Here is a 25,945-nt window from a genome sequence, read left to right on the forward strand (position 1 = left end):
AAATATATTCAACCTTAAAATCCCTAATCTCAAACCAGTGAAGGGGGTGCATGCGTGGCGTATCAATAGATGCCCGGGCCTGACAGGGGAAGAGAGGAGTTGGCGAATGCTGTGCCAATGTTCAACCAGCAGAGGAGCTGTCCGGAGGACGATAAATTGCTGTTATCAATGACTACAGTGCTAGTATCAGGTGCACAAGCAGCCAGCCAGTCAGGAAGCGGGTGACGTTTCAGGTCGGGGGAAGGAGGCACCGGTGATGAAGGAGCTCGGTGCTTAGGCGACTGGCTCACCACATATTGGTACTGACCTTGCGGTTATTCAGAGAAAAAAAATAGCGAAATAACACATTATGGCCACTAGATGGAACTGAAGATTATAGGAAATCACACTTTAAAAAAAACAAAATAAAAAATTAGACCTGTAAGTGTTTGTGAAATCTTCCACCATAAAATGTACTCAGCCAATGAGAGGTAATGACTCCATTTTTATTTTAAAAAGCCTAGAAGACCACTTTTTAAGTGGTGGGGGTTAGCGTGTTTCGTCCTTGAAGACGACTTGAGAAAACAGACCACTTGCAAGAGTTTACACCACAAAATGAGAGGTAATGACTCAATTTTTTCCGAACGGAATTCAGTGCTGCTGGAGGTTTTGTGACAGATAAAGGAGCGTGTCTGTCCACAGACTCCATTGACCGGCTAACATTTATCAAAAATGAATCAGTCCTAGATTAGCAGCAGATATTAAGCCCCTTATGCTGATGTCGCTGATTAAGTGTTAATGGGATTTCAAATCTCTTCAAGACATCTAGTGGCCATAATTTTTTCTGAAATACTGCAATTGGAAAAATAGCAAAATAGTACATTATAGCCAATAGATGGAGCTGATGAATATAAAAAAAACATAGAATTACATAAAACATGGCGAAAGCTTCCACCACAAAATGTACTCAGCCAATGAGAAGTAATGACTCCATTTTTATTTTTCTCCTGCTATCAATGGCCAACACGGTACAACACTTCATCCATGTCTTTGGTGATCTCTGATCTCCTTATCAACTGTTTCTTCCATGATGAAGATCAGCCATGGAGTATATCTGAGGTGTATATCAGGGGGTGCTTCTTCCCCACATGTCCAGCAACATTCATATACAAGACATTTCCCGCACTCACTAATACACCTCCAGGGTTGTGTGGGACCCCCTGATGTACAGGAAGACAGGACTTCACTGAGGAACATTTCCCTCACTCAGGACAGGAATATGGCTTCTCCCCCCCATGTGAGATCTCTGATGTTTGTACAAATTGTGCTTATCTGAAAAACATTTCCCGCATTCTAAACAGGAATACGGCTTCTCCCCCGTGTGAGATCTCTGATGTCTGGCAAGACTGGACTTCTGTGAAAAACATTTCCCGCACTCAGGACAGGAAAGAGGCTTCTCCTCCGTGTGAGATCTCTGATGCCTGTAAAAATTGGACTTATCTGAAAAACATTTCCCGCACACAGCACAGGAATACGGCTTCACACCCGTGTGAGACCTCTGATGTTTGTTAAGACTGGACCTCTGCAAAAAACATTTCCCGCACTCAGGGCAGGAAAGTGGTTTCTCCCCCGTGTGCAATTTTTGATGATCGTCAAGAGAGCCCTTCTGTGAAAAAGATTTCTCGCACTCAGGACAGGAATACGGCTTCACCCCCGTGTGCAATTTCTGATGTTTGTAAAGATTCGATTTCTGTGAAAAACATTTCCCACACTCAGGACAGGAATACGGCTTCTCCCCCGTGTGCAATATCTGATGTCTGTAAAGACGGGAATAATCTGAAAAACATTTGCCACACTCAGGACAGGAATATGGCCTCTCCCCCGTGTGAGATCTCTGATGTACGGAAAGATTGGACCTATATGGAAAACATTTTCCGCACTCAGGACAGGAATATGGCTTCAAACCCATGTGAGATCTCTGATGTTTGTTAAGACTGGACCTCTGTAAATAACATTTCCCGCACTCAGGACAGGAATGTGGTTTCTCTTCTGTGTGCAACTTCTGATGTTTGTAAAGACTACACTTCTGTGAAAAACATTTCCCACACTCAAGGCAGGAATACGGCTTCTCCCCCGTATGTAACCTCTGATGTGTGTAAAGATTGGACATGACTGAAAAACATTTCCCGCACTCAAGACAGGAATACGGCTTCTCCCCCGTGTGGGACCTCTGATGTGTAACAAGGTCTGATTTTGCTTGAAAACATTTCTCACATTTAGAACAGAAATACGGCTTTTCCCCCGCGTGAGACCTCTGATGTAGGACTAGTTCTGATTTTTGTACAAAACATTTCCCGCACTCAGAACAGGAATGTGGCTTCTCCCCCATGTGAGATTTCTGATGTCTGTATAGCTTAAACATCTCCGAAAAACTTTCCCCGCACTCAGGACAAAAATATGGCTTTTCTTCCGTGTGAGACCTCTGGTGTAAATTAAGTTTGGATTTCTGTGAAAAACATTTCCCACACTCAAGACAGGAGTATGGTTTTCCCCCCGTGTGAGACCTCTGATATGCGACAAAATCTGTGTGAGATATTTTATGATCACTAAGTTTGGATTTAGAATGGAAACCCTTCCCGTACTCAGTATAGGAAAACCTCTTATGTGTTGGAAGGACGGCACCGTCTCGCACAGTCTGAGGTTCCTCAGGATAAGAGGAATACGATGGTCCGGCACCGTCCCGCACAGTCTGAGGTTCCTCGGGATAAGAGGAATACGATGGTCCGGCACCATCCCGCACAGTCTGAGGTTCCTCGGGATAAGAGGAATACGATGGTCCGGCACCGTCCCGCACAGTCTGAGGTTCCTCAGGATAAGAGGAATACGATGGTCCGGCACCGTCCCGCACAGTCTGAGGTTCCTCGGGATAAGAGGAATACGATGGTCCGGCACCATCCCGCACAGTCTGAGGTTCCTCGGGATAAGAGGAATACGATGGTCCGGCACCGTCCCGCACAGTCTGAGGTTCCTCGGGATAAGAGGAATACGATGGTCCGGCACCGTCCCGCACAGTCTGAGGTTCCTCGGGATAAGAGGAATACGATGGTCCGGCACCATCCCGCACAGTCTGAGGTTCCTCGGGATACGAGGAATACGATGGTCCGGCACCGTCCCGCACAGTCTGAGGTTCCTCAGGATAAGAGGAATACGATGGTCCGGCACCGTCCCGCACAGTCTGAGGTTCCTCGGGATAAGAGGAATACGATGGTCCGGCACCGTCCCGCACAGTCTGAGGTTCCTCGGGATAAGAGGAATACGATGGTCCATCTACACTGTGTGGTGCCGGATGGACATTTGAGGTAGTCGGGTTTTCTCCTGGACTATACTGTGTGATGTCCTCATCTTCTACTTTACAGTCTGGAGACAAAGTGAGACGATCCTCTGAGGTTTTCCTCATCTCCCGTCCATCTACTAAAAATAGAAATACAAAGATTATTACTAGACATGAGCTGATTGGTTCCCCTAAACCAGGACTCCGCCCACATCAGGCAGCTTTGTCTCTGAGGATCTTACAATTCCCCCCTCAAGGTAACTAGTAAATGGATCCTCTGATCTCCTACCAGATCATTTCTTTATACATGGACCTTAGTCAGAGAGGGAGGAAACAACGAGAACTGTCTTCTATAGGAGTGACAAAAAAAAAATGGCGGATCCATTGAAAACTTGGAAAACATATGATTTCAATGGATCAACCATTTTTAGATTATACAAACCTGGTGTTGAAACAGATTTGCCTGAACAATAATGTCCCATTTCACAAAACAAAGAAGATATTTTGTATTGTATTGTGTTTAAAATACATGTGGTTATAAGTCATTCAAATTATACATATTATATTCCAGGCCACAGATACGATTACAATTTTAGTATCTACTGACCTAATGATAATTCTGTTATAAGGTAAAAATATAAAGGTTGTGACTTAGGACAAATTATAAGTAGAATTGTTTAACCACTTCAGCCCCGGACCATTTGGCTTATTATTACTAGACATGAGCTGATTGGTTCCCCTAAACAGGGACTCCGCCCACATCAGGCAGCTTTGTCTCTGAGGATCTTACAATTCCCCCCTCAAGGTAACTAGTAAATGGCTCCTCTGATCTCCTACCAGATCATTTCTTTATTCATGGACCTTAGTCAGAGAGGGAGGAAACAACGAGAACTGTCTTCTATAGGAGTGACAGTGATGAGGGGATTATAGGACGGGTGATATATGATATAGCGGTTGCTATAAACCGCCTCGATCTCAGTGGTTGTTGAGGATACAAAGCTAAGCAGGACAATAACTTCACATCAGGATACAGAAACCTTACAAAAGACCTGAAAAAAAATGATGAGGTTGGCAACTACATGGTATATTAAGTTTAATTTTGAAAAAATGTAAGGTAATGCATATGGGGGCTCAAAATATAAACGCAAGTTACTCACTAGGGGGCGAACCTCTGGGGGGAATCCATGATGGAGAAGGATCTAGGGCAGTGATGGCGAACCTTGGCACCCCAGATGTTTTGGAACTACATTTCCCATAATGCTCATGCACTCTTCAATGTAGTTGAGCATCATGGGAAATGTAGTTCCAAAACATCTGGAGTGCCAAGGTTTGCCATCACTGATCTAGGGGTTCCTAGTAGAAGACAGACTCAGCAGCGGCATGCGATGCCAAGCTGCAGCAAGAAAAGCCAGAAGACTATTAGAATGCGTTAAAAAGGGGAGATACTCCAGAGATAAAACGATAATCTTCCAATTTATAAAACTCTGGTCCAGCCACATCTGGAGCATTCTGTCCAGTTCCGGTCACCAGTCCTCAGGAAGGATGTGCTGGAGGTGGAGAGGGTTCAGAGAAGGGCAACTAAATTAAAAAGAAGGCTGGAGGACCAACTACAAACATTAGACCTATTCTCCCTGGAGAAGAGAAGCCCAAGAGGTGATATGATATCGATATACAAATATCTCAATGGTGATCCCAGCGTAGGGAGGAAACGATTCAGTCTCGGGGTTCTTAGAAGACATGGGGGTACCCAATGAGATTGGAAGGGAAGAGGTTGAACCTTAAGCTGTTTAGGGTTTTTTTTTTTCACTGTCAGGGTAATAAGGATGTGGAACTCTCTTCCACAATTGTCGGTGTCAGCAGGAAGTATGGATAATTTTAAAAGACGGATGTGCATCTTAGTGAACACAACATACAGGGATATGGGAAATGATTATCGACATGAACCACACACCTACACAGCTTGAACTGGATGGACTGTTGTCTTTAGTCAACCTCACCAGCTATGTTAATATTTCCTGAACTGAGACAAGTTGCAGAGGTCCCACTCCGCTCCTCCCATCTCCTGAGACTGCACTCAGTGACTTGGGTCTGAGACTATACAGACATATCCCTCCACTCGGCACAGCCAGCAAATAACAGAGCAAGAAACCCCGAGGGGATTGTTCTGTCAGAGATCTTACTAGACCCGGGCATGGGGCAGAAGACCCAAGGTACATACCCCAGGTGTCTAGGTCGAGCAACACCTATGGTGAAAATGAACATTTTGCTGATCCCCAGAATCTCCATAAATCCAGTCTAGATCTATAAATTGTGTCGGCAGCACAGAGAAGGAAGATTATCGGAGAGAAATCCAGGAATACAGGACGGGGAACACAGCTCAGGAAAGTGACCAGGGGATTACAGGCTGATATCACCCAGCCCCCTCCCTACTCTGGACCAATCAGTGAGCAGTATGGGTGGAGGAATGGATTTGGTGTTAATGACCCACCTGTGCTGATCTCTGTAGGAGTGTCCTCCTCTATAAATGTCCCCGTTATTCCATCCTCCTCCATAGACTGCTGATCTTCCCTCACATACCTCTCTTCTTCTTCTTCTGATTCCACCTCAACTTTTATATCTATCAGATCTTCATCCTAAACCAAGAGAAGGAGAAAAAAATCACACCCTGTAAGGTCCATAAATCACCTCCATGAGTCACTTTGAAGTTCTAGATGTTCTCCGTTCCACCAACCTTGTAACAGTGAGGGATGGTGTCTTCTTCCTGTGTGGAATCCCGGGAATACAGAGGAGGACGGGGACATCTCTCTGGTGGGTTCCCATTACTGGATCCATCTGTAGGAAACACACACACTGACTGAATACATTGTTTCTATGTGTTTATCAGATGATGGGGGATGGGTGGAGCCTCCGTACTGCTCTCTCCTTTACAATAAAGTCTCCTCTTACCCGGTGATGTGAGGGGCGGCTGATTGGCCATCATGACGTCCTTGTAGAGATCCTTGTGTCCTTCTAAATACTCCCACTCCTCCATGGAGAAATAGACAGTGACATCCTGACACCTTATAGGAACCTGACACACACAATGATACAGTCACCATCCAGACACATCCCTTGTCTGTTACTGGATAATGTCCCACAATTCCCAGAATCCTCCTCACCTCTCCTGTCAGCAGCTCCATCATCTTCTTGGTGACTTCTAGAATCTTCTCCATGTTGTGTCTCTCAGGTTTTAGGGAGTCACATGGAGGCACTGTGATGGTCATATGATCACCGGACTTCACAAGAGGAAATCTCTGTATTGAGGAACCAATAGGAACATCATGTTAGAATCCCAGAATCCTCCTCACCTCTCCGGTCAGGTCTGTGTTTTATTAATAGAGATAAGAGTGATGTCATGTGACCTCCCAGAATCCTCCTCACCTCTCCGGTCAGGTCTGTGTTTTATTAATAGAGATAAGAGTGATGTCATGTGACCTCCCAGAATCCTCCTCACCTCTCCGGTCAGGTCTGTGTTTTATTAATAGAGACAAGAGTGATGTCATGTGACCTCCCAGAATCCTCCTCACCTCTCCGGTCAGGTCTGTGTTTTATTAATAGAGACAAGAGTGATGTCATGTGACCTCCCAGAATCCTCCTCACCTCTCCGGTCAGGTCTGTGTTTTATTAATAGAGATAAGAGTGATGTCATGTGACCTCCCAGAATCCTCCTCACCTCTCCGGTCAGGTCTGTGTATTATTAATAGAGATAAGAGTGATGTCATGTGACCTCCCAGAATCCTCCTCACCTCTCCGGTCAGGTCTGTGTATTATTAATAGAGATAAGAGTGATGTCATGTGACCTCCTCCCAGAATCCTCCTCACCTCTCCGGTCAGGTCTGTGTTTTATTAATAGAGATAAGAGTGATGTCATGTGACCTCCCAGAATCCTCCTCACCTCTCCGGTCAGGTCTGTGTTTTATTAATAGAGATAAGAGTGATGTCATGTGACCTCCCAGAATCCTCCTCACCTCTCCGGTCAGGTCTGTGTTTTATTAATAGAGATAAGAGTGATGTCATGTGACCTCCCAGAATCCTCCTCACCTCTCCGGTCAGCAGGTAGATGATCTCCAGGGTGAGGTTTAGTATCTTCTCAGTCATGTGACTCCGGTCCTCCTCCATCCTCAGTGATGTGGTCATGTGATCTCTGCGGGTTTCTCTGTAGATGGACAGTGGACAATTATTAGGACTGTATTGGTTGTACAATATTAAGATTTTTTTTCTGCCACTGAGCTCCAATCAAAAAACACAAACCGGAAGGTTCTTTTTTTTTTTTTTTCCTGCCTCTAAATGTTGAGCTCAAACTATGCCTGTAAACGTCCTAATGTGTTTGGACACATAGAAGAACACTGAGCTGCTTCTACAGGCAGAACACAAAACTCCTGGAGAAGCAGTGATTTGTTTATGCCAGTGTTCGCGGAGCCTTACAATGTTTTTCTGGATAACGCTAGAGGGAATGAGCAAATAAATGTAACTAATGGGTGTGCAGCATACGCAAGTTGTTGAAAAGTTGTTGGAGCCCCATTTGTATGCAGCCTGCTGTCACTTTCCTGTATGAAAAAGAGTGCGCACTAAAAGCATCACACATCTATCCCTGCCATGGGGACATAGTAGGGGGAGAGCAGTTGCTGCACAGGGAAATAGTAGGGGAAGAACAGTTGCTGCACAGGGAAATAGTAGGGGAAGAACAGTTGCTGCATGGGGAGATAGTAGAGGGGAGAACAGTTGCTGCACGGGGAGATAGTAGAGGGGAGAACAGTTGCTGCACGGGGAGATAGTAGAGGGGAGAACAGTTGCTGCACGGGGAGATAGTAGAGGGGAGAACAGTTGCTGCACGGGGAGATAGTAGAGGGGAGAACAGTTGCTGCACGGGGAGATGGTAGAGGGGAGAACAGTTGCTGCACGGGGAGATAGTAGAGGGGAGAACAGTTGCTGCACGGGGAGATAGTAGAGGGGAGAACAGTTGCTACATGGTGAGATAATAGGGGGAGAACAGTTGCTGCACAGGGAGATAGTAGGGGGAGAGTAGATGCTGCACGGTGAGATAGTAGGGGGAGAACAGTTGCTTCACAGGGATATAGTAGGGGGAGAGCAGTTGCTGCACAGGGAGATAGTAGGGGGAGAGCAGTTGCTGCACAGGGAGATAGTAGGAGGAGAACAGTTGCTGAGGAACATAACAGAGGTAGGCAGGGGCGTTGCTAAGTGGCAAAAAGACCAGGGGCTTCAGCCCGAAGTCCTGAGCCCAGCACCGGGGGGGGGGGGGCGTGGGGTGGCCCAGGGGTTTTTGGCTGGGCGGTGGGGTTGTGTGGCGGGGGGGTAAGCTCACTTGCTGGTTGCTGCCTGGCTTACCAATGCTGACCACTAAACTCACCTACCTGACCCCCACTGACCATTACACTGACCTACCTGACATACACTGACCTACCTGACCAAGAGATAGACTTCATGTGTCCTGAAGCTCAGCCGTAGTGTGTGGTGTGCCCATTATCATCATCACAGCAGGCAGAGACAGAGCCAGAGGAGGAGTGGAGAGCCGCCTGAGTAGGGATCTCTTAGTGACGTGGCCGCATTGTAATTCTCGCCTTCTGGAGCCTGCAGCGCCCACGATGGACGTCACACGTCCCGCAGTCCCCGCACTGGACCAGTGGGATGTCCATCATAGGCGCTGCAGGCTCCAGAAAGCGGGACCTGCTATGTCACTCGGCCGCGCTCGGGATCAGATGGGTCCCCGCTTGGCGGCGGCGCTCGGGGGTTATAATAGAATCGTGCATGCCTAAGACCCGGGGCTTTTTGGGGACCCACTCGGGGCTCCAGCCCCCCCCCTCCCGATGCCACTGGAGGTAGGGCTGCAAAAACTAGAAGCACAGCACATCTCCAACCAATTACACAGCACACACAGGAGGTGACACACTTCCAGTTGCCTACTGTCCATAAGGATACCATAGTGGGTGCTCAGCAGCTGTACCATACAGATTGGGTATTTCTTCCAGAGGGGCGGAGTTTATTACTTTAATATGATGTACTTTTACACCCCCGAGCCCCCCCACTTCCGCAGACTCCTCCAGGTTGTAGGACCGCTCCACACAGCCTCTTCTTCCCTAAGCTCCATTGGCTGCAGGCTCTCGGAGGTCATCCATCACTGGACAGGAGAAGGGACAGTCCATTGGCGGAGTTGGGGGGGGGGAAGTAGAAGAGAGCGCTGGCCACCAGGGAAGAAGAGGACCGGGTTAGTAAAAGTGTTTTTCCTGCTTCCCTACACCTAAATGACCATTTAACCTTCGGAGGTGGACCGTTATGTAGGCCCTTGTACACACGGTCGGACATTCCGATGGAAAATGTCCGATCGGACCGCGTTGTCAGATAATCTGACCGTGCGTGGGCTTCATCTGACTTTTTCCATAGGAATGTTCCGACCAACAAAGTTTGAGAGCTGGATATAAAATTTTTCCGACAACACGATCCGATCGGAATTCGTCTGATCATTTGTAGAGAATTCCAATCGGACAAAGTGCCACGCATGCTCAGATCAAATTCCTAGACCAAAGCTATTGGCTACTAACCTGAACGTAGTCCCATCGTAACTAAATAATGTCATCACGTTCTGAACGATCGGATTTTCCGAAAAACTTTGTCCGACCGTGTGTATGCCACACCAGTTTCGGACAAAATCCGTCGGAAAAAAAATCAGACGGATTTTGTTGTCGGAATGTCCGACCCGTGTGTACAAGGGCTAAATGCTCCTTTAGGTCTCGGACATTTTTTCCTTACCCCCGGAGATGGGCTTTAAAAATTTTTTTTTTTCTTCACACAGATGGTAAAATCAGCTTTTTTTTTTTGTTCGTAATAAAGTTACCCATCCCCCCGCAACACACATAGACAATGACGTTGTAATGGAAATTTGTAGGTTCTGTATATAATTGTATTCTATTTTATATGTATTGCACAATGCCCTCACTGTGCACACGGCACTAATAATGTTTTCAGCACATGTTTTGCATTCTTTCGAGTCCTGATTAGAATTAGCCTGCCTATGTTACGCCCCTTGTATTAGAATTAGCCTGCCTATGTTACGCCCCTTGTATTAGAATTAGCCTGCCTATGTTACGCCCCCTTGTTACCATAAAAGTACAATTGTAATATTAATGTGAAGCCTATGTAATCATGTGTATAAAAACCTTCAAATGCATCATAATAAAGGAGAACGGTTATTTGGAAAGATGCTGAGCGTATCTTTTGTGTCTGTTCCCCACTGCAGTAGTTATTATTAATTTGGAACCACTAATCAATATGAGGATAGGAGTTGCCTATCTACTGAATATCTATATCAGTTGGCGAGCCAGCCAGGAGCTGTTCCCAGGTGACCCCGAGTATCCGAAACGAGGAGCTTGAGACGATCCGGGAATTTCTGATAATCAGCCGGCTAAGGTAAGCCTTTTGCTTACATTTGAGTTATCAGACTTCCTTGATCGGTGAGGCATTTTCGGGACAAAAGGGAACCTATTTTACTCCCCTTAATCAAACTGTATTGATTGGTGGTTATATGTTATGTTGTCACTGTCTACTGTCCAATCGGAGTGTTAGAGAGAAAGGGAAGAATAGTGCTGATCACAGGTATATGTAGTACATCTGCTAGACAAAGTAGTTTAGAGGCCAGAGGGTGTAGGCACACGTAGAGAAGACTGGCCAGTCATTATGGGCATTAAATGAAGTAAGGGAACGAAGGGAAAGAGACCCTCAAAAATGCCCAGTGCAAGAGGAGCGATATATCTGGTTCCGCTTATACTGAGGCCCCTAGATTAATGGTTAAAGTGGACAGGGATCCACAAAGGGTAACTGGGTTACCGCCAAAGTCCACAGGGATGAAGAATCATGCAGAGTATTGTAATATTAATGTGATACCTACGTAATCATGTGTATAAAAACCTTCAAAGGCGTCATAATAAAGGAGAACGGTTATTTGGAAAGATGCTGAGCGTATCTTTTGTGTCTGTTCCCCACTGCAGTAGTTATTAATTTGGAACCACTAATCAATATGAGGATAGGAGTTGCCTATCTATAAAATATCCATTTCAACGTCAACTTTTAAAACTGCGGCAACCTTCACTACCCAACATGGTGCAAAGACAACGCTGTAGAAGCTCCTACAGGGCATCAGTTTGGAGAAAACCAGGAATAACGGCCCCAGAATTATTCCTCTCACTCCGAGGGGGGGGGGGGGGTGACGAATGTGTGGCTGAGTAGAGAAATGAGGAAAAGATGATCCGCACTCCGGTGATTGCTCTTAAAAAATGTAGTATTTATTAACAAGCCACAGTGACCAAACGCAAATAAGAAAGGTCGACGCGTTTCAGCCTATAAGGCCTTAGTCATAACCACATTACAGACATGAAACTCTTGTAATTAAACTCACTTGGTTGCCTTATCTGCATTTAATCAGCCTCAGAACCCGTGTAATTCATATGTGTTCGGGTTTAAAGGGTTGAGGTGGCAACTCTACAGAGGAGCCCGGGGTACATGGTGGAGGTAGCAGAGTGCGGGGGAGGGGTTGGTATCTTTGGAGGAAGGGTGTGGAAATGCAAATTTTAGTGCAACCCAAAAACCAAATCTCATCCCTCATTACAAGAGACTGATAAGGGGAGAAGGTGACACGTCTCCAATACGAAAGGAACGTTCCGGCCCCGTAACTGGGGGAATGTTCTGCCCCTGAAGGGGGTAATCTAGGTTCCCACACTATATATGTGTGTATCATCATCTGCTGGAGATAAAAGACGTCACAGTGACTATGGAGGAAGAGGACGGACATGACGGGGGGGGGGTTACTGGGTGTAAATAGAAAATAAGATCTTATTACCTCCTCTGCTGCCTCTTCCAGCTTTGTCTCCTCTCTATTTCTTCCCGACTCACCTCTCACCCGTAACTTCCTGTCTGACCCTGACATCACTTCCTGTCTTCCATAGAGACTTCCTGTCTGGGAAGAGGTGAGATCCCCACCTTGTGGAGATCAGAGGAACTGCAGCCCCCGAGAAACGTCTCGTAGTGTGAACACGGCCTTGTGCTGTGTGTGTATGTACTGTATATCCTTATAGATGGGGGTCATCTCCACTCCCACCAAGGGGGAGAGAAATATGTTACTGCCTAGTCCAGCCTTTCCCAGCCAGGGTTCCTCCAAAAAGTCTCTAGGGGTTCCTTGAGCCATAGCTCCCAACTGTCCCTGATTTCGAGGACTGTCCCTGATTTGGAACAATGTCCCTCTTTCCCCCTCATTTGTCCCTCATGTTGGTCTGATCTATATAGTATAGTTGTATATAAAATGCATTTTTTATCTTTCAAAAAGTGATTCCCAGTGCTAAACGTTTCATCCAATTTTTTATTTTTTTTAACCACTTCTGCCCGGACGACTTTACTCCCTTCCTTACCAGAGCACTTTTTGCAATTCGGCACTGCGTCGCATTAACTGACAATTGCGCGGTCGTGCGACGTGGCTCCCAAACAAAATTGACGTAATTTTTTGCCCACAAATAGAGCTTTCTTTTGGTGGTATTTGATCATCTCTGCGGTTTTTATTTTTTGCGCTATAAAAAAAACAAGAGCGACAATTTTGAAAAAAAAAAAACACAATATTTTTTACTTTTTGCTATAATAAATATCCCATTTAAAAAAAAAATTTAAAAAAATTTCCTCAGTTTAGGCCGATATGTATTCTTCTACATATTTTTGTTAAAAGAAAATCGCAATAAGCGTATATTGATTGGTTTGCGCAAAAGTTATAGTATCTACAAAATAGGGGATAGATTTATGGAATTTTTTTTAATAGTAATGGCGGCGATCTGCGATTTTTTTTTGTGACTGCGACATTATGGCGGACACATCGGACACTTTTGACACATTTTTTGGACCATTCACATTTACACAGCGATCGGAGCTATAAAATTGCACTGATTACTGTGTAAATGTGACTGGCAGGGAAGGGGTTAACACCAAGAGGCACTGCAGGGGTTAATTATGTTCCCTGGGAGTGATTCTAACTGTGGGGGGGAGGGGACTCACAAGGGGAGGAGACCGATCGCTGTTCCTCTGTACTGGGAACACACCATCGGTCTCCTCTCCTCTGACAGGACCGTGGATCTGTGTGTTTACATAACACAGATCCATGGTCCTGCTGTGTTCCCGGGCAATCGCGGGTGCCTGGCGGACATCTCGGGCCGCCGGGCACGCGCACCGGGTCCCGAACGACGCCGCAGGCGGCCGGGAATGGGAGGACGTCATATGACGCCCACCAAGGAAGGGAGATCCCATCTGCGGGCGTCATTTTGCTATGGGTGGGTAGGGAAGTGTAGGGAAGTGGTTAATAAAAGGAGTCGGCAGTGAAATGTCATTTGTCAGCAATTTAAACTGCATCATTTTCTTCTTGGTAAATGTCACTTTTGCTGTACCGTCTCCTACAAGCCGGCAAAGAATTGTCATTTGCTGCTAATTTTAAACCTTTTTCCTTCATAAATGTCAGTGCTGCTGCAGCTCCTTCTGTCCTTTACAGACCTATCCCCCTTCACAGGCAGGATTAGGATCCCCTCCCAGGGTTAGGATACCCCCCACGATTAGGACACCCCCAGGATTAGGATACCCCCAGGATTAGGACACACCCAGGATTAGCATACCCCCAGGATTAAGACACCCCCCAGGATTAGGACAGCCCCCGGATTAAGACAACCCCCAGGATTAAGACACCCCCCAGGATTAATATAGCCCCCAGGATTAAGACACCCCCCGGTACACCTATACCAGTCCTTACAAGGACCTTTGTGGACCTAGTAGCTAGTGATTTGTAGACAGTACCTCAGTCCCTACACTGATAAAGGACTGCTGCAGAATAGGCCAGCAGTCAGCAGCAGTGCACCACAACCCTATATATTGTACACCTATACCAGTCCTTACAAGGACCTTTGTGGACCTAGTAGCTAGTGATTTGCAGACTGTACCTCAGTCCCTACACTGATAAAGGACTGCTGCAGAATAGGCCAGCAGTCAGCAGCAGTGCACCACAACCCTATATATTATACACCTATACCAGTCCTTACAAGGACCTTTGTGGACCTAGTAGCTAGTGATTTGCAGACTGTACCTCAGTCCCTACACTGATAAAGGACTGCTTCAGAATAGGGCAGCAGTTAGCAGCAGTGCACCACAACCCAATATATTGTACACCTATTCCAGTCCTTACAAGGACCTTTGTGGACCTAGTAGCTAGTGATTTGCAGACTGTACCTCAGTCCCTACACTGATAAAGGACTGCTGCAGAATAGGCCAGCAGTCAGCAGCAGTGCACCACAACCCTATATATTGTACACCTATACCAGTCTTTACAAGGACCTTTGTGGACCTAGTAGCTAGTGGTTTGCAGACTGTACCTCAGTCCCTACACTGATAAAGGACTGCTGCAGAATAGGCCAGCAGTGAGCAGCAGTGCACCACAACCCTATATATTGTACACCTATACCAGTCCTTACAAGGACCTTTGTGGACCTAGTAGCTAGTGATTTGCAGACTGTACCTCAGTCTCTACACTGATTAAGGACTGCTGCAGAATCGGGCAGCAGTCAAGTATAATATTCTTTCTATATTTGGAAGAAAGTATATTATATGTGTACAACCCTATATATTGTACACCTATACCAGTCCTTAAAAGGACCTTTGTGGACCTAATAGTAATAGCTAGTGATTAAATTGACTGTCCCTGCTGCACACAGCGTCCTGCCCCTACACTGACAAAAGACAGGCTGCTGCAATCACAAGCACAGCCGTGCATTGAACCCTATATACTGTACTACACCTATACCAGTCCTTAAAAGGGCCTTTGTGGACCTAATAGTAATAGCTAGTGATTAAACTGACTGTCCCTGCTGCACACAGCGTCCTGTCCCTCCCTACACTGACAAAAGACAGGCTGCTGCAATCACCAGCACAGCAGTGCACTGAACCCTATATACTGTACCTCACCTATACCAGTCCTTAAAACGACTTTTGTGGACCTAATAGCTAGCAATTTGTGTCACTACAGTCTCTCCCTGCTCCACACAGCGCCCTGTCCCTAAACTGACATAGGACAGAATGTAAAATGGCCGCCAGCTCAGGTCTATTTATAAGGTAGGGGGAATGTCCACATGCTGAAATGTCTCAATTGGCTGTCCTGTACCCCATGATGGATGTGTCATCATGGGTCAAAGTTCTTTCACACTGTAAACACATATGTCCGCCGGGCGAACAACGGCAATAGTCCGCAGATCGGGCAAATCGCGAACACGCAAAATTCGCCGCGAACCGACTGCCGGGCGAACAGTTCAGCCATCCCTATTGAGGAACATGAGCCTACAAAGAGGGGAGAACACTGGTAAGCAACAAATTGGCAGTCATGTTCCCCCCAGCCACAGCGTATTGCTAAGTCTCCAGTGATGACGATGGAGGGGATGATGATGATGATGAGGTCACTGACACGACTTCGGTGCCGGAAAGAGCAGAGGAGGTGAGGGTGAGGCAAAACCCCAATGAGGCAGCCATCATGGAAGAGTAGAGAGCAGCCACCCTATCTCATCTCCCAGCCCGCTTCCCACAGCTCAGCTGTCTGGGCCTTTTTTTGCACATGTGCAGTCGATCGCACTGCGACGTGCAAATTTTGCCTCAAGTACATCAAGCGTGGCAAAAACATCAGCCATTTGAGTACCACATGCTTGACAAGGTATTTAACCTCCCAACACTCAGCCCTCCGGCAAGAGCACCTTGAAGCCACACAAAAGGGTGCTATTCTGCCCCTCCTCACTCCTCCCCTTTAAGGTCTACCCCCGCTATATCTCATGACCTATCAGCAGCCTCCCCTGACAGGGATGATGGTATACAGTAGCTCAGGGTGTCCCAGGTCCTTGCAGCACGCCTGCCATAAGCACACCACCAGCTGTCGACTATAGCAGGCAAATTTCTCTGCCCCATCTGCTGCAGCAAAAAAATAAAATAAAAATACAGTCACTGCCACCCACATGCCCAGCATCTAAATTCCAGCTTGCCAAAGCTGCTGGCTTTACAACTTCTGCCTTTCCATTTGATGGATTCTTACCCCTTCTGTGAATTTGCAGAATGTGCTGTACCGCAAGGGCAGGTTCCCAGTCACTATTTCTTTGCACGTAGGGGCATTACAGCTCTGTAATATCACGTGGAAGGCAATGTTGTGGCATCGTTGGACAAGGTAGTCAGCGGCAAGGTCCACATTACTGCTGACATGTGGTCCAGCAAGCATGGTCAGGAACAATATACAGTATTTCGTTCACAGCACACTGGGTAACTCTGCTTGCAACTTGGAAGGATGGCGGACAGGGCTCAGTGCTTCAGATTGTAGCGCTGCCACGTCTCCATACAGCTAGTGTCAGCTCCACCCCCTCCTCCTGCTCCTCTTCCATGCCCTCCTCTGCTGAATTGTCCTATGACCCACCAGTACCCCCTAAGCGTTCAAAGGGGCTATTCAATGAGTCAGGCTAAAAGGTGCCATGCAGTGCTTCAGCTGGTGTGTCTAGGGGACAGGAGGCACAACGGAGCAGAGATTCTGTCAGCTCTGCAGGGGCAGGTCCAGAGGATGTTCACACCATGCCAGCTTGAGTCAGGAATGATGGTGTGCGATAATGGCACTAACCTCCTGTCTGCCCTTTGACAGGGAACGTTGACACGTGCCATGCCTGGCACATGTCCTCAATTTGGTGGTCCAGCGTTCCTTAAATAGGTACCCAGGGCTGAAAGATCTGCTAAAGCAAGTTAGTAGCCATTTCAGGCTATCATACACAGCCAGTGTTCGGTTGTCTAAAATTCAGCGGGAATTCCACCTGCCCATAAACCGCCTGATTTGTAATATGCCCACCAGGTGGAACTCGACTTTGGCAATGCTGCAGCGGTTGCACATGCAGCAGAGGGCCATCAACGAGTACCTGTGTGGGTATGGGACCAGGACAGGGTCAGGGGAGCTTGGCTTCTTTTTGCCACGCCGGTGGCTACTGATCAAGGATGCATGCACTGTCCTGTCACCATTTGAGGAGGCCACAAGGATGGTGAGCAGTGACAATGCATGCATCAGTGACACTGTCCCTCTAGTCTTCCTGCTGGAGCACACGCTTCGTGGAATCATGGACAGGGCTTGAGGCACAACAGCGGGAGGAAGAGGAGGACTTCCTTACCTCTCAAGGCCCCCTTTATGCAGATAGCATTCCTGCAGGGCCGCCAAACACACAGGAAAAAGAGGAGGAGGATTGTGTCAGCATGGATGTAGAGGATAACACGCAGCAGCAGTCTTCAAGGGATGGTTTTTAGTCCCCAGAAACCTAAGGAGTTGTACGTGGCTGGGAGGGGTTAGTTCCTGACAATGTCATCCTTAGTGACCCAGAGGACTCAGAATCAAATGCCTCTGCCAACTTACGCTGCATGGACTCCCTGATTCTGCAAGGCCTGGGAAAGGACCCTAGGAATCACATGGTATCAAGGAGAGGGATCATTACTGGCTGGCAACACTTCTTGATCCACATTACAAGGGTGAAGTTGCAGAGCTCATCCTGCCTTCGCAGAGGGGGCAGAGGATGAAACATCTTCAGGATGCCTTGAAGAAAAGTTTGTGTAACACCTTTCCTGACCCTGGGAGGTTACCATTTGTAGTATATATAATACAGTGCAGGGTATTTAGTGCAGTGCAGAGTGTATAAAACAATGCATTGACGTGGTTAAGGGGAATCCTGTGACAGAATTAAGAAAGAAAACGGCATGGGGTTCCCCCCCGAAAAAAAGTATAGATTTTAAGGGGAACACCATGACAATTTAAAAAAAAAAAAAAACAGTGTGGGGTCCCCCCCAAAATCCATACCAGGCCCTTTGGATCTGACATAGATTTTAAGGGGAACTCCAAGACAAAATTTAAAAAAAAATTGGCAAGAAGTCTCCCCCAAAATCCATACCAGACCCTTATCCGAGGAAGCAGCTTGGCAGGCCAGAAAGGGGGGGGGGGCGAGCGAGCAGTCTCCCCCTCCTGAACCATACAAGCCCGCTTACTCTCAACATCCCCCACAAAGCATGTTGTCCCCATGTTGATGGGGACAAGGTCCTCTTCCCAACATTCTTGGCCATTGGTTGTCGGGGTCTGTGGGCGGGGGGGGAGGCTTAACGGAATCTGGAAGTTAAAGGGGGCCCCCAGATACCGCCCCCCCCCATGTGAATGGGTATCGGGTACATTGTTTTGGATTCCGGCACTCCAGTTTTTGTAATGTCTTATTAGAATGGTGCAATACAAGCTTAAATGGCTCATTAAAATCAGTCACTATTTATTTGCAGGCGAGAAGGCAGCCATCCTCAGAGGGTGTCCATAACCTCAGTATACAAGCAAAAAAGACAGGAAGGGGGGTTTTTTGGAGGTGCCAACTCCAGTAGTTCTATCACATAAATATATATTGTTTTTTTTTTAACTTACTGGTTTGCAGGTTCATAAAGTGGTGATGTCCATCAAAGGTTAAAAAAAATCCTGGAGTGCGTTGGTGATAGGGTGCAGGCTCCGCTGGCAGTCCTTTTGCTGTAAGGATGTTAGTCCTGGTTGTTTTAGCAGCTAGTCCGTGTTGTACATGGTGTGGGAAGCTCCACGCTAACCACCCTGGAACGCGGGGGAGGAAGTGACGTCAGCAGTGCTCGGCAAGCATCCAGACACAGAGAATAGATAGAACATACAGGCTACGCGCTCGGGGCTCACTGTCTTTTTGTCAAAAAGTAAAAACCGCACAGTTTTTGACAATTCCTGTATTTTAAAAAAAAAAAGATCCATCCATCAATCACGGTGCCTAAGGGACCCAAAAAATAGACAAAAAAAAAGCTCCGCCTCGATGGGAGGCCTCCCGGTGACTGCTGTCTCTTGGCTGTGACAGCAGTTATAAAGGCAAGGGCGGGGCCACCCGGTGACATAACCGAGTGACCCCCACCCTTCTGATGTCATGTGATGTCAGACAGGGCGGGGTCATCCAGTTACGTCAGATTCCGATAAGCCCCCTGACAACCAATGGCCAAGGTTGTCGGGAAGAGGCCCTTTGTCCCTATCACCAAAGCACCCTCCCCATGTTAAGGGCAAGCGGCCTGGTATGGTTCAGGAGGGGGGGGGGGTGCGCTCGCTTGTCTCCCCCCTTGCCTGCTTGCTCGGATAAGGGTCTGGTATGGATTTTGGGGGGCCCCACGACAATTTTTTTTCAATGTTGGTGTGGAGTTCCAAAGGGTCCAAAGGGCCCAAAGGGCCTGGTATGGACTGTGGGGAGAAGACACGCCTATTTTTTTCCTTGATTTTTCATCTATATTGGCGGGAGCCTGCAATACATTACAGCTGTGAGCAAGTTTGAATGACATTTTTTTCCTTTAGAAATGTCATTATTTCTGTGGCATGTTCTACACATCGCATAGATGCACCACTTTATAGGCAGACTAAGGGGACCCCCAGGCACGATATTTAAAATAATCTTTCATTTTTTTTGTTTCACTTTAAGCATTATTAAAATCACTACTCCTGAAAATACGTCCGTTGTAAAAACATTTTTTTTTTTGCATTGATACATGTATCCTGGGGCAGGACCAGGGTCTCCATAAACTTTTTTTATGACAATAACTTGCATATAAGCCTTTAAAATGAACACTTTTGATTTTTCATGTTTGTGTCCCATAGACTTTAATAGGGTGTGCATGTTCGCTAGAACTTTTTACCTGTTGGCATGTTCTGGTGGAACTCGAATCGGCATGGGGGAGGGGGGGGGGGGTCGGGTGTTCGGCTCATCCCTATTTTTAATAAAGAAATTGTCAAAAACGACCTCCTGTTTTTGTTTTACACTTTTTTGGTGAATGGGTAGGAGCACTATACACCTCATACTCATTCAAATGGTGGGGGGGGGAGGGGTTTGCTGGGAGTCTCTGCCCTTCTCACCCCAAAACAACCTTGTCCCCATATTGATGGGAACAAGGGCCTCATCCCCACAACCCTGGGTTGTGGGTGTCTGAGGGCCCCCTGCCCTCAGACACCCACAACCCAGGGTTGTGGGGATGAGGCCCTTCTTCCCATCAATATGGGGACAAGGTTGTTTTGGGGTGAGAAGGGCAGAGACTCCCCATTGCCTTTAAAATTGAGGACTCACTGAGTGGGAGAGGGTTATAGGAAAGGTACCCCCCCATGGGGGGGGTGTCATGTACCTGATAAGAGTCTGAAGTGATGAGTTTGAGGCCTCCCCTGTATCTCCAGCCCAGGCCCCACTGAGAGCGAGAGAGAGGGTGCCAAGGGACAGGAGGAACACAAGAGCCTGCAGGTGTAAGTTGCAGCAGAGCTTGCGGCAGAAGTCGAAGACTCGGATATTCAAGGAAAACATCAAGTCTGGAACTGTGATGATGCTGGGTAGATCAAAGGGGAACTCCAACAGGCTCGCAATTTCAGGAAATGCGGCTTGCCAGAGCTTCCAGCAGACAGGAGCCAGGAGTGCACGGTGTTCAATGGAGCTTGGAAGAGAGGAAGTCAGCTCAGGTACTTGGAGGAAGCGTGGAGCCAGTAGCAAAGTCAGAGGATCGGCCAGAGGGAACTGTGGACGCACTCCCGCACCTGCGATCAGCCAGGTTCCGTGTGCGCGCATGCGCACGCGCGTGTGCGCCTGACGCACTGCAACAGTTCTCTTACGGGGGGGTTTTCTCAAAAGCTTGCCAGTGTCCAATCACCCAAAGTTGCGTGCCTATAACCCCACGGTGTATGAATATGTTTCCGGTGTCCTGCACGGTATGATTAAGATATTAAAGTTGCTTCAAAGCACTTAACCCTCCCAGTTTTTTTGAGCCCCCCCCCATGTACACGCATCATATGAATGTGAACACACATGTGGCAAGCGCTTAGATACATATCGCCATGCGTTCTGGAGTGAGACCAATAACTGTCAGTCCATTATTCACGGTTAACTCCAAAACTGATGACCTGTGAGGGCTTTTGAAGCGTCACCCATGGACCATTTTTGGAGGACCAAAGTTTTTTTGTCATTTCCCCTAAAACAAACACACAATTTTTATTTATATAATTTCTTTACTCAAGAGAAAAGAACAATCCAGAAGGTATACAGACATAGAGCATTATAGTGTGTTACAATCATGAAACACGAGAGGTTATAAAGGCACCAATAGAGAGTAGGGTCCATATGACAAAAATATGGACCCTTGTGGACAGGCTTGGGCGTGTTGGGTATCTCTTTACTTGGTACAACCTCAACTTTTCTATTTTACCAGAAAAATTGGCTATTATATTGTATTTGTGTGCACTTGAAACACATTTTGGTGTATTGTTTACTCATATTTACGCTTAATAATCCATCATCTGATATATAAAAAAAAACTGGAACTACCGCCATTTTATTCTCCAGGGCCCTTGTTATCAGAAAATATATGTTTTGGGGGTTTTCAGAAAATATACATTTTGTGGTGGTGGTGGGGGGGGGGGGGGGGGTCTTAACTAAGCTTCAGGTCCAAAATGTCCATTTTAACAGATGGATTCTCTCTCCTGTGGTCACACTCGAAAAACATTAGAGCTCCCCCTAGCTGCAGCCTGGTAATTACATAGCTGGGAGGTCTATTCATTTATCTGCCACAAACTTCCCATCTTAAAATAAAAATCTCCCGACGTTTTAGGGGTCTGTTCATAAAGAAATTTGCACAGCAGTACGCTCAGTGTAATAGAAAGTACATTCCTTCTCTGCGAATGGGGGATAAACAAAGGTTATTAGGATATTTGCTGTGCAAAGCAAACGTTTTCCATTGATTTAAAATGAAAAATACCACATTTTGCCTGTAGGTGGAGCCAATTCCTATGATACTTAGTAAGCCAAATTCAGTCATTTTTTTCGTTTTACATCAATGATTGGTTTAATTAACTTATTTTTTCCCAATGTCTACTGTACTCATATGTGCATGAGCCAATGAGAAGTAATGACTCCATTTTTATTTGAAAAGTCCTAGAGGCCCCTTTTAATTGGTGGGGTTAACGTGTTTCGTCCTGGATGACGACTTGAGAAAACAGACCTCTTTGCAAGAGTTTACAACAGAAAATGTATTCAGCCAATGAGAGGTAATGACTCAATTTTTTCCGAACAGAATTCAGTGCTGCTGGAGGTTTTGTGACAGATAAAGGAGCGTGTCTGTCCACAGACTCCATTGACCGGCTAACATTTATCAAAATGAATCAGTCCTTTCAATGGCCAATAACTAAATTCTTATTTTAAAAGGCCTAGAAGACCACCTTTTAAGTGGTGGGGTTAACGTGTTTCGTCCTGGAAGTCGACATGAGAAAACAGACCTCTTGCAAGAGTTTACACCATGAAATGTGCTCAGCCAATGAGAGGTAAGGACTCCATTTTTATTTTTCTCCTGCTATCAATGGCCAACACGGTACAACACTTCATCCATGTCTTTGGTGATCTCTGATCTCCTTATCAACTGTTTCTTCCATGATGAAGATCAGCCATGGAGTATATCTGAGGTGTATATCAGGGGGTGCTTCTTCCCCACATGTCCAGCAACATTCATATACAAGACTTTTCCCGCACTCACTAATACACCTCAAGGGTTGTGTGGGACCCCTGATGTACAGGAAGACAGGACTTCAGTGAGGAACAATTCCCTCACTCAGGACAGGAAAGTGGCTTCTCCCTCGTGTGAGATCTCTGATGTCTGCAACAATTGGACTTATCTGAAAAACATTTCCCACACTCAGGACAGGAAAATGGCTTCTCACCCGTGTGCAATCTCTGATGTTTGTAAAGACTGGACTTCTGTGAAAAACATTTCCCGCACTCAGGACAGAAATACGGTTTTTCCCCCGTGTGAGATCTTTCATGTTTGACAAGACATGATTTTTGAACAAAACATTTCCCGCACACAGAACATGAGTAGGGCTTCTCACCTGTGTGAGATCTCTGATGATAGTAAAGATATGACTTGTGTAAAAAAGCTTTCCCGCACTCAGAACAGGAATACGGTTTCTCCCCTTTGTGCAATTTCTGATGATCGTAAAGGGAGCTCATCTGTGAAAAACATTTCCCGCACTCGGGACAGGAATACGGCTTCTCCCCTGTGTGCAGTTTCTGATGTTTGTAAAGATTAGATTTCTGTGAAAAACTTTGTCCGCACTCGGGACAGGAATAGGGTTTTTCCCCCGTGTGAGACCTCTGATGCGTGACCAGCTTTGATTTTACTCGAAAACATTTCTCACATTCAGAACAGGAATACGGCTTCTCCCCCTTGTGGGATCTCTGATGTGTGACAAGTTCTGATTTTTGTACAAAACATTTCCCGCACTCAGAACAGGAATAGGGCTTTTCACCCATGTGCAATTTCTGATGTTTGTAAAGATCAGGCATCTGTGAAAAATCTTTCCCGCACTCATGACAGGAATATGGCTTCTCCCCCGTGTGCAATCGCTGATGTTTGTAAAGGTCAGACTTCTGTGAAAAACAATTCCCGCACTCAGGACAGGAAAATGGTTTCTGCCCCATATGCAAGCTCTGATGAATGTAAAGCTTGCATTTTTCTGAAAAACATTTCCCGCACTCACGACAAGAATATGGCTTCTCTGTGTGAGATTTCTGATGATTTTCAAGAGACGACTTCACCGAAAAACATTTACCACACTCAGGACAGGAATATGGCTTCTCCACGTGAGATCTCTGATGTTGGGAAAGATAGGACTTCTGTGAAAAACATTTCCCACATCTAGAACAGAGAAATGTTTTTTCCCCTGTGTGATATCTCAGATGATTATTAAGAGAGGATTTCATTGAAAAACATTTCCCGCACTCAGGACAATAATGCGGCTTATCCCTCGTATGAGATCTCTCATGTCGGGAAAGATGGGACTTGTGTGAAAAACATTTCCTGCACTCAGAGCAGGAGTACGGCTTCTCTCCTGTGTGAGATCTTTTATGCACATTAAAATTGTATGTAGAATGGAAACACTTCCCGCACTCCGGACAGGAAAGACTCTTATGTGTTAGAAGGAAGTCACCGTCCCTCACCATCTGAGGTTCCTCAGGATAAGAGGAATACGATGGTCCGGCACCGTCCCGCACAGTCTGAGGTTCCTCGGGATAAGAGGAATACGATGGTCCGGCACCGTCCCGCACAGTCTGAGGTTCCTCAGGATAAGAGGAATACGATGGTCCGGCACCGTCCCGCACAGTCTGAGGTTCCTCAGGATAAGAGGAATACGATGGTCCGGCACCGTCCCGCACAGTCTGAGGTTCCTCAGGATAAGAGGAATACGATGGTCCGGCACCGTCCCGCACAGTCTGAGGTTCCTCGGGATAAGAGGAATACGATGGTCCATCTACACTGTGTGGTGCCGGATGGACATTTGAGGTAGTCGGGTTTTCTCCTGGACTATACTGTGTGATGTCCTCATCTTCTACTTTACAGTCTGGAGACAAAGTGAGACAATCCTCTGAGGTTTTCCTCATCTCCCGTCCATCTACTAAAATAGAAATACAAAGATTATTACTAGACATGAGCTGATTGGTTCCCCTAAACCAGGACTCCGCCCACATCAGGCAGCTTTGTCTCTGAGGATCTTACAATTCCCCCCTCAAGGTAACTAGTAAATGGGTCCTCTGATCTCCTACCAGATCATTTCTTTATTCATGGACCTTAGTCAGAGAGTGAGGAAACAACGAGAACTGTCTTCTATAGGAGTGACAAAAAAAATAAAAAAAATGGCGGATCCATTGAAAACTTGGAAAACATATGATTTCAATGGATCAACCATTTTTAGATTATACAAACCTGGTGTTGAAACAGATTTGCCTGAACAATAATGTCCCATTTCACAAAACAAAGAAGATATTTACCTATCTTTGGTGGGTAAAGAAAAGCGACAGACAGCCTTAGACAAAAGGGTTATACAGACTGTTATCACGTAGAAATCACCCTCGTCCAGCAAAACCCATTGTGTTAGATTTTAGGAGCTGTGTAGATACCTAATCCATCTCTAAATATCCACTGAGTGTCCAAAGTTCACTTCAAATGGTGCAGTCAGTATTGTGTTTAAAATACATGTGGTTATAAGTCATTCAAATTATACATATTATATTCCAGGCCACAGATACGATTACAATTTTAGTATCTACTGACCTAATGATAATTCTGTTATAAGGTAAAAATATAAAAGGTTGTGACTTAGGACAAATTATAAGTAGAATTGTTTAACCACTTCAGCCCCGGACCATTTGGCTTATTATTACTAGACATGAGCTGATTGGTTCCCCTAAACCAGGACTCCGCCCACATCACGCAGCTTTGTCTCTGAGGTTCTTACAATTGCCCCCTCAAGGTAACTAGTAAATGAGTCCTCTGATCTCCTACCAGATCATTTCTTTATTCATGGACCTTAGTCCGAGAGTGAGGAAACAACGAGAACTGTCTTTTACAACATAGAGTATATAGTGCAGGGGTCAGGAGTATGTATCATACAATACACCAATCAGCCATAAAATCATGACCATCCACTTAATATTGAGCAGGTCCTCCAAGATCTGAAACACA

At 46.2% G+C, this 25,945-nt stretch overlaps 2 protein-coding genes across 2 annotated transcripts in view; both read right to left on the minus strand.

Moving 5' to 3' along the window:
• Positions 1-961: 961 nt before the first annotated feature.
• On the minus strand, positions 962-25,924 carry LOC143955437 (uncharacterized). The gene is made up of 2 exons (XM_077465484.1): positions 23,038-25,924; positions 962-3,520 (listed from the first exon to the last, which is right to left on the minus strand). Exons 1-2 carry the CDS (start codon positions 24,949-24,951, stop codon positions 1,223-1,225), a joined length of 4,212 nt encoding a protein of 1,403 aa, XP_077321610.1. The 5' UTR covers positions 24,952-25,924; the 3' UTR covers positions 962-1,222.
• The window catches only part of LOC143956045 (uncharacterized), a 296,417-nt gene continuing 273,908 nt past the window's right edge, over positions 3,437-25,945 (minus strand). The window contains exons 2-4 of the mRNA XM_077466175.1: positions 6,257-6,380; positions 6,042-6,142; positions 3,437-5,943 (exon numbers count right to left, since the gene is read on the minus strand). Of these exons, the coding sequence (XP_077322301.1) occupies positions 5,737-5,943; positions 6,042-6,142; positions 6,257-6,341 (393 nt within the window). The 5' untranslated portion in view covers positions 6,342-6,380 and the 3' untranslated portion in view covers positions 3,437-5,736. The remainder of the gene's footprint in view (positions 5,944-6,041; positions 6,143-6,256; positions 6,381-25,945) is intronic.

Source organism: Lithobates pipiens, unplaced genomic scaffold, assembly GCF_037356315.1.
Source record: "Lithobates pipiens isolate NorthernLeopardFrog02 unplaced genomic scaffold, aLitPip1_a1.2 Scaffold_35, whole genome shotgun sequence".
Taxonomy (NCBI): Eukaryota; Metazoa; Chordata; class Amphibia; order Anura; family Ranidae; genus Lithobates; species Lithobates pipiens.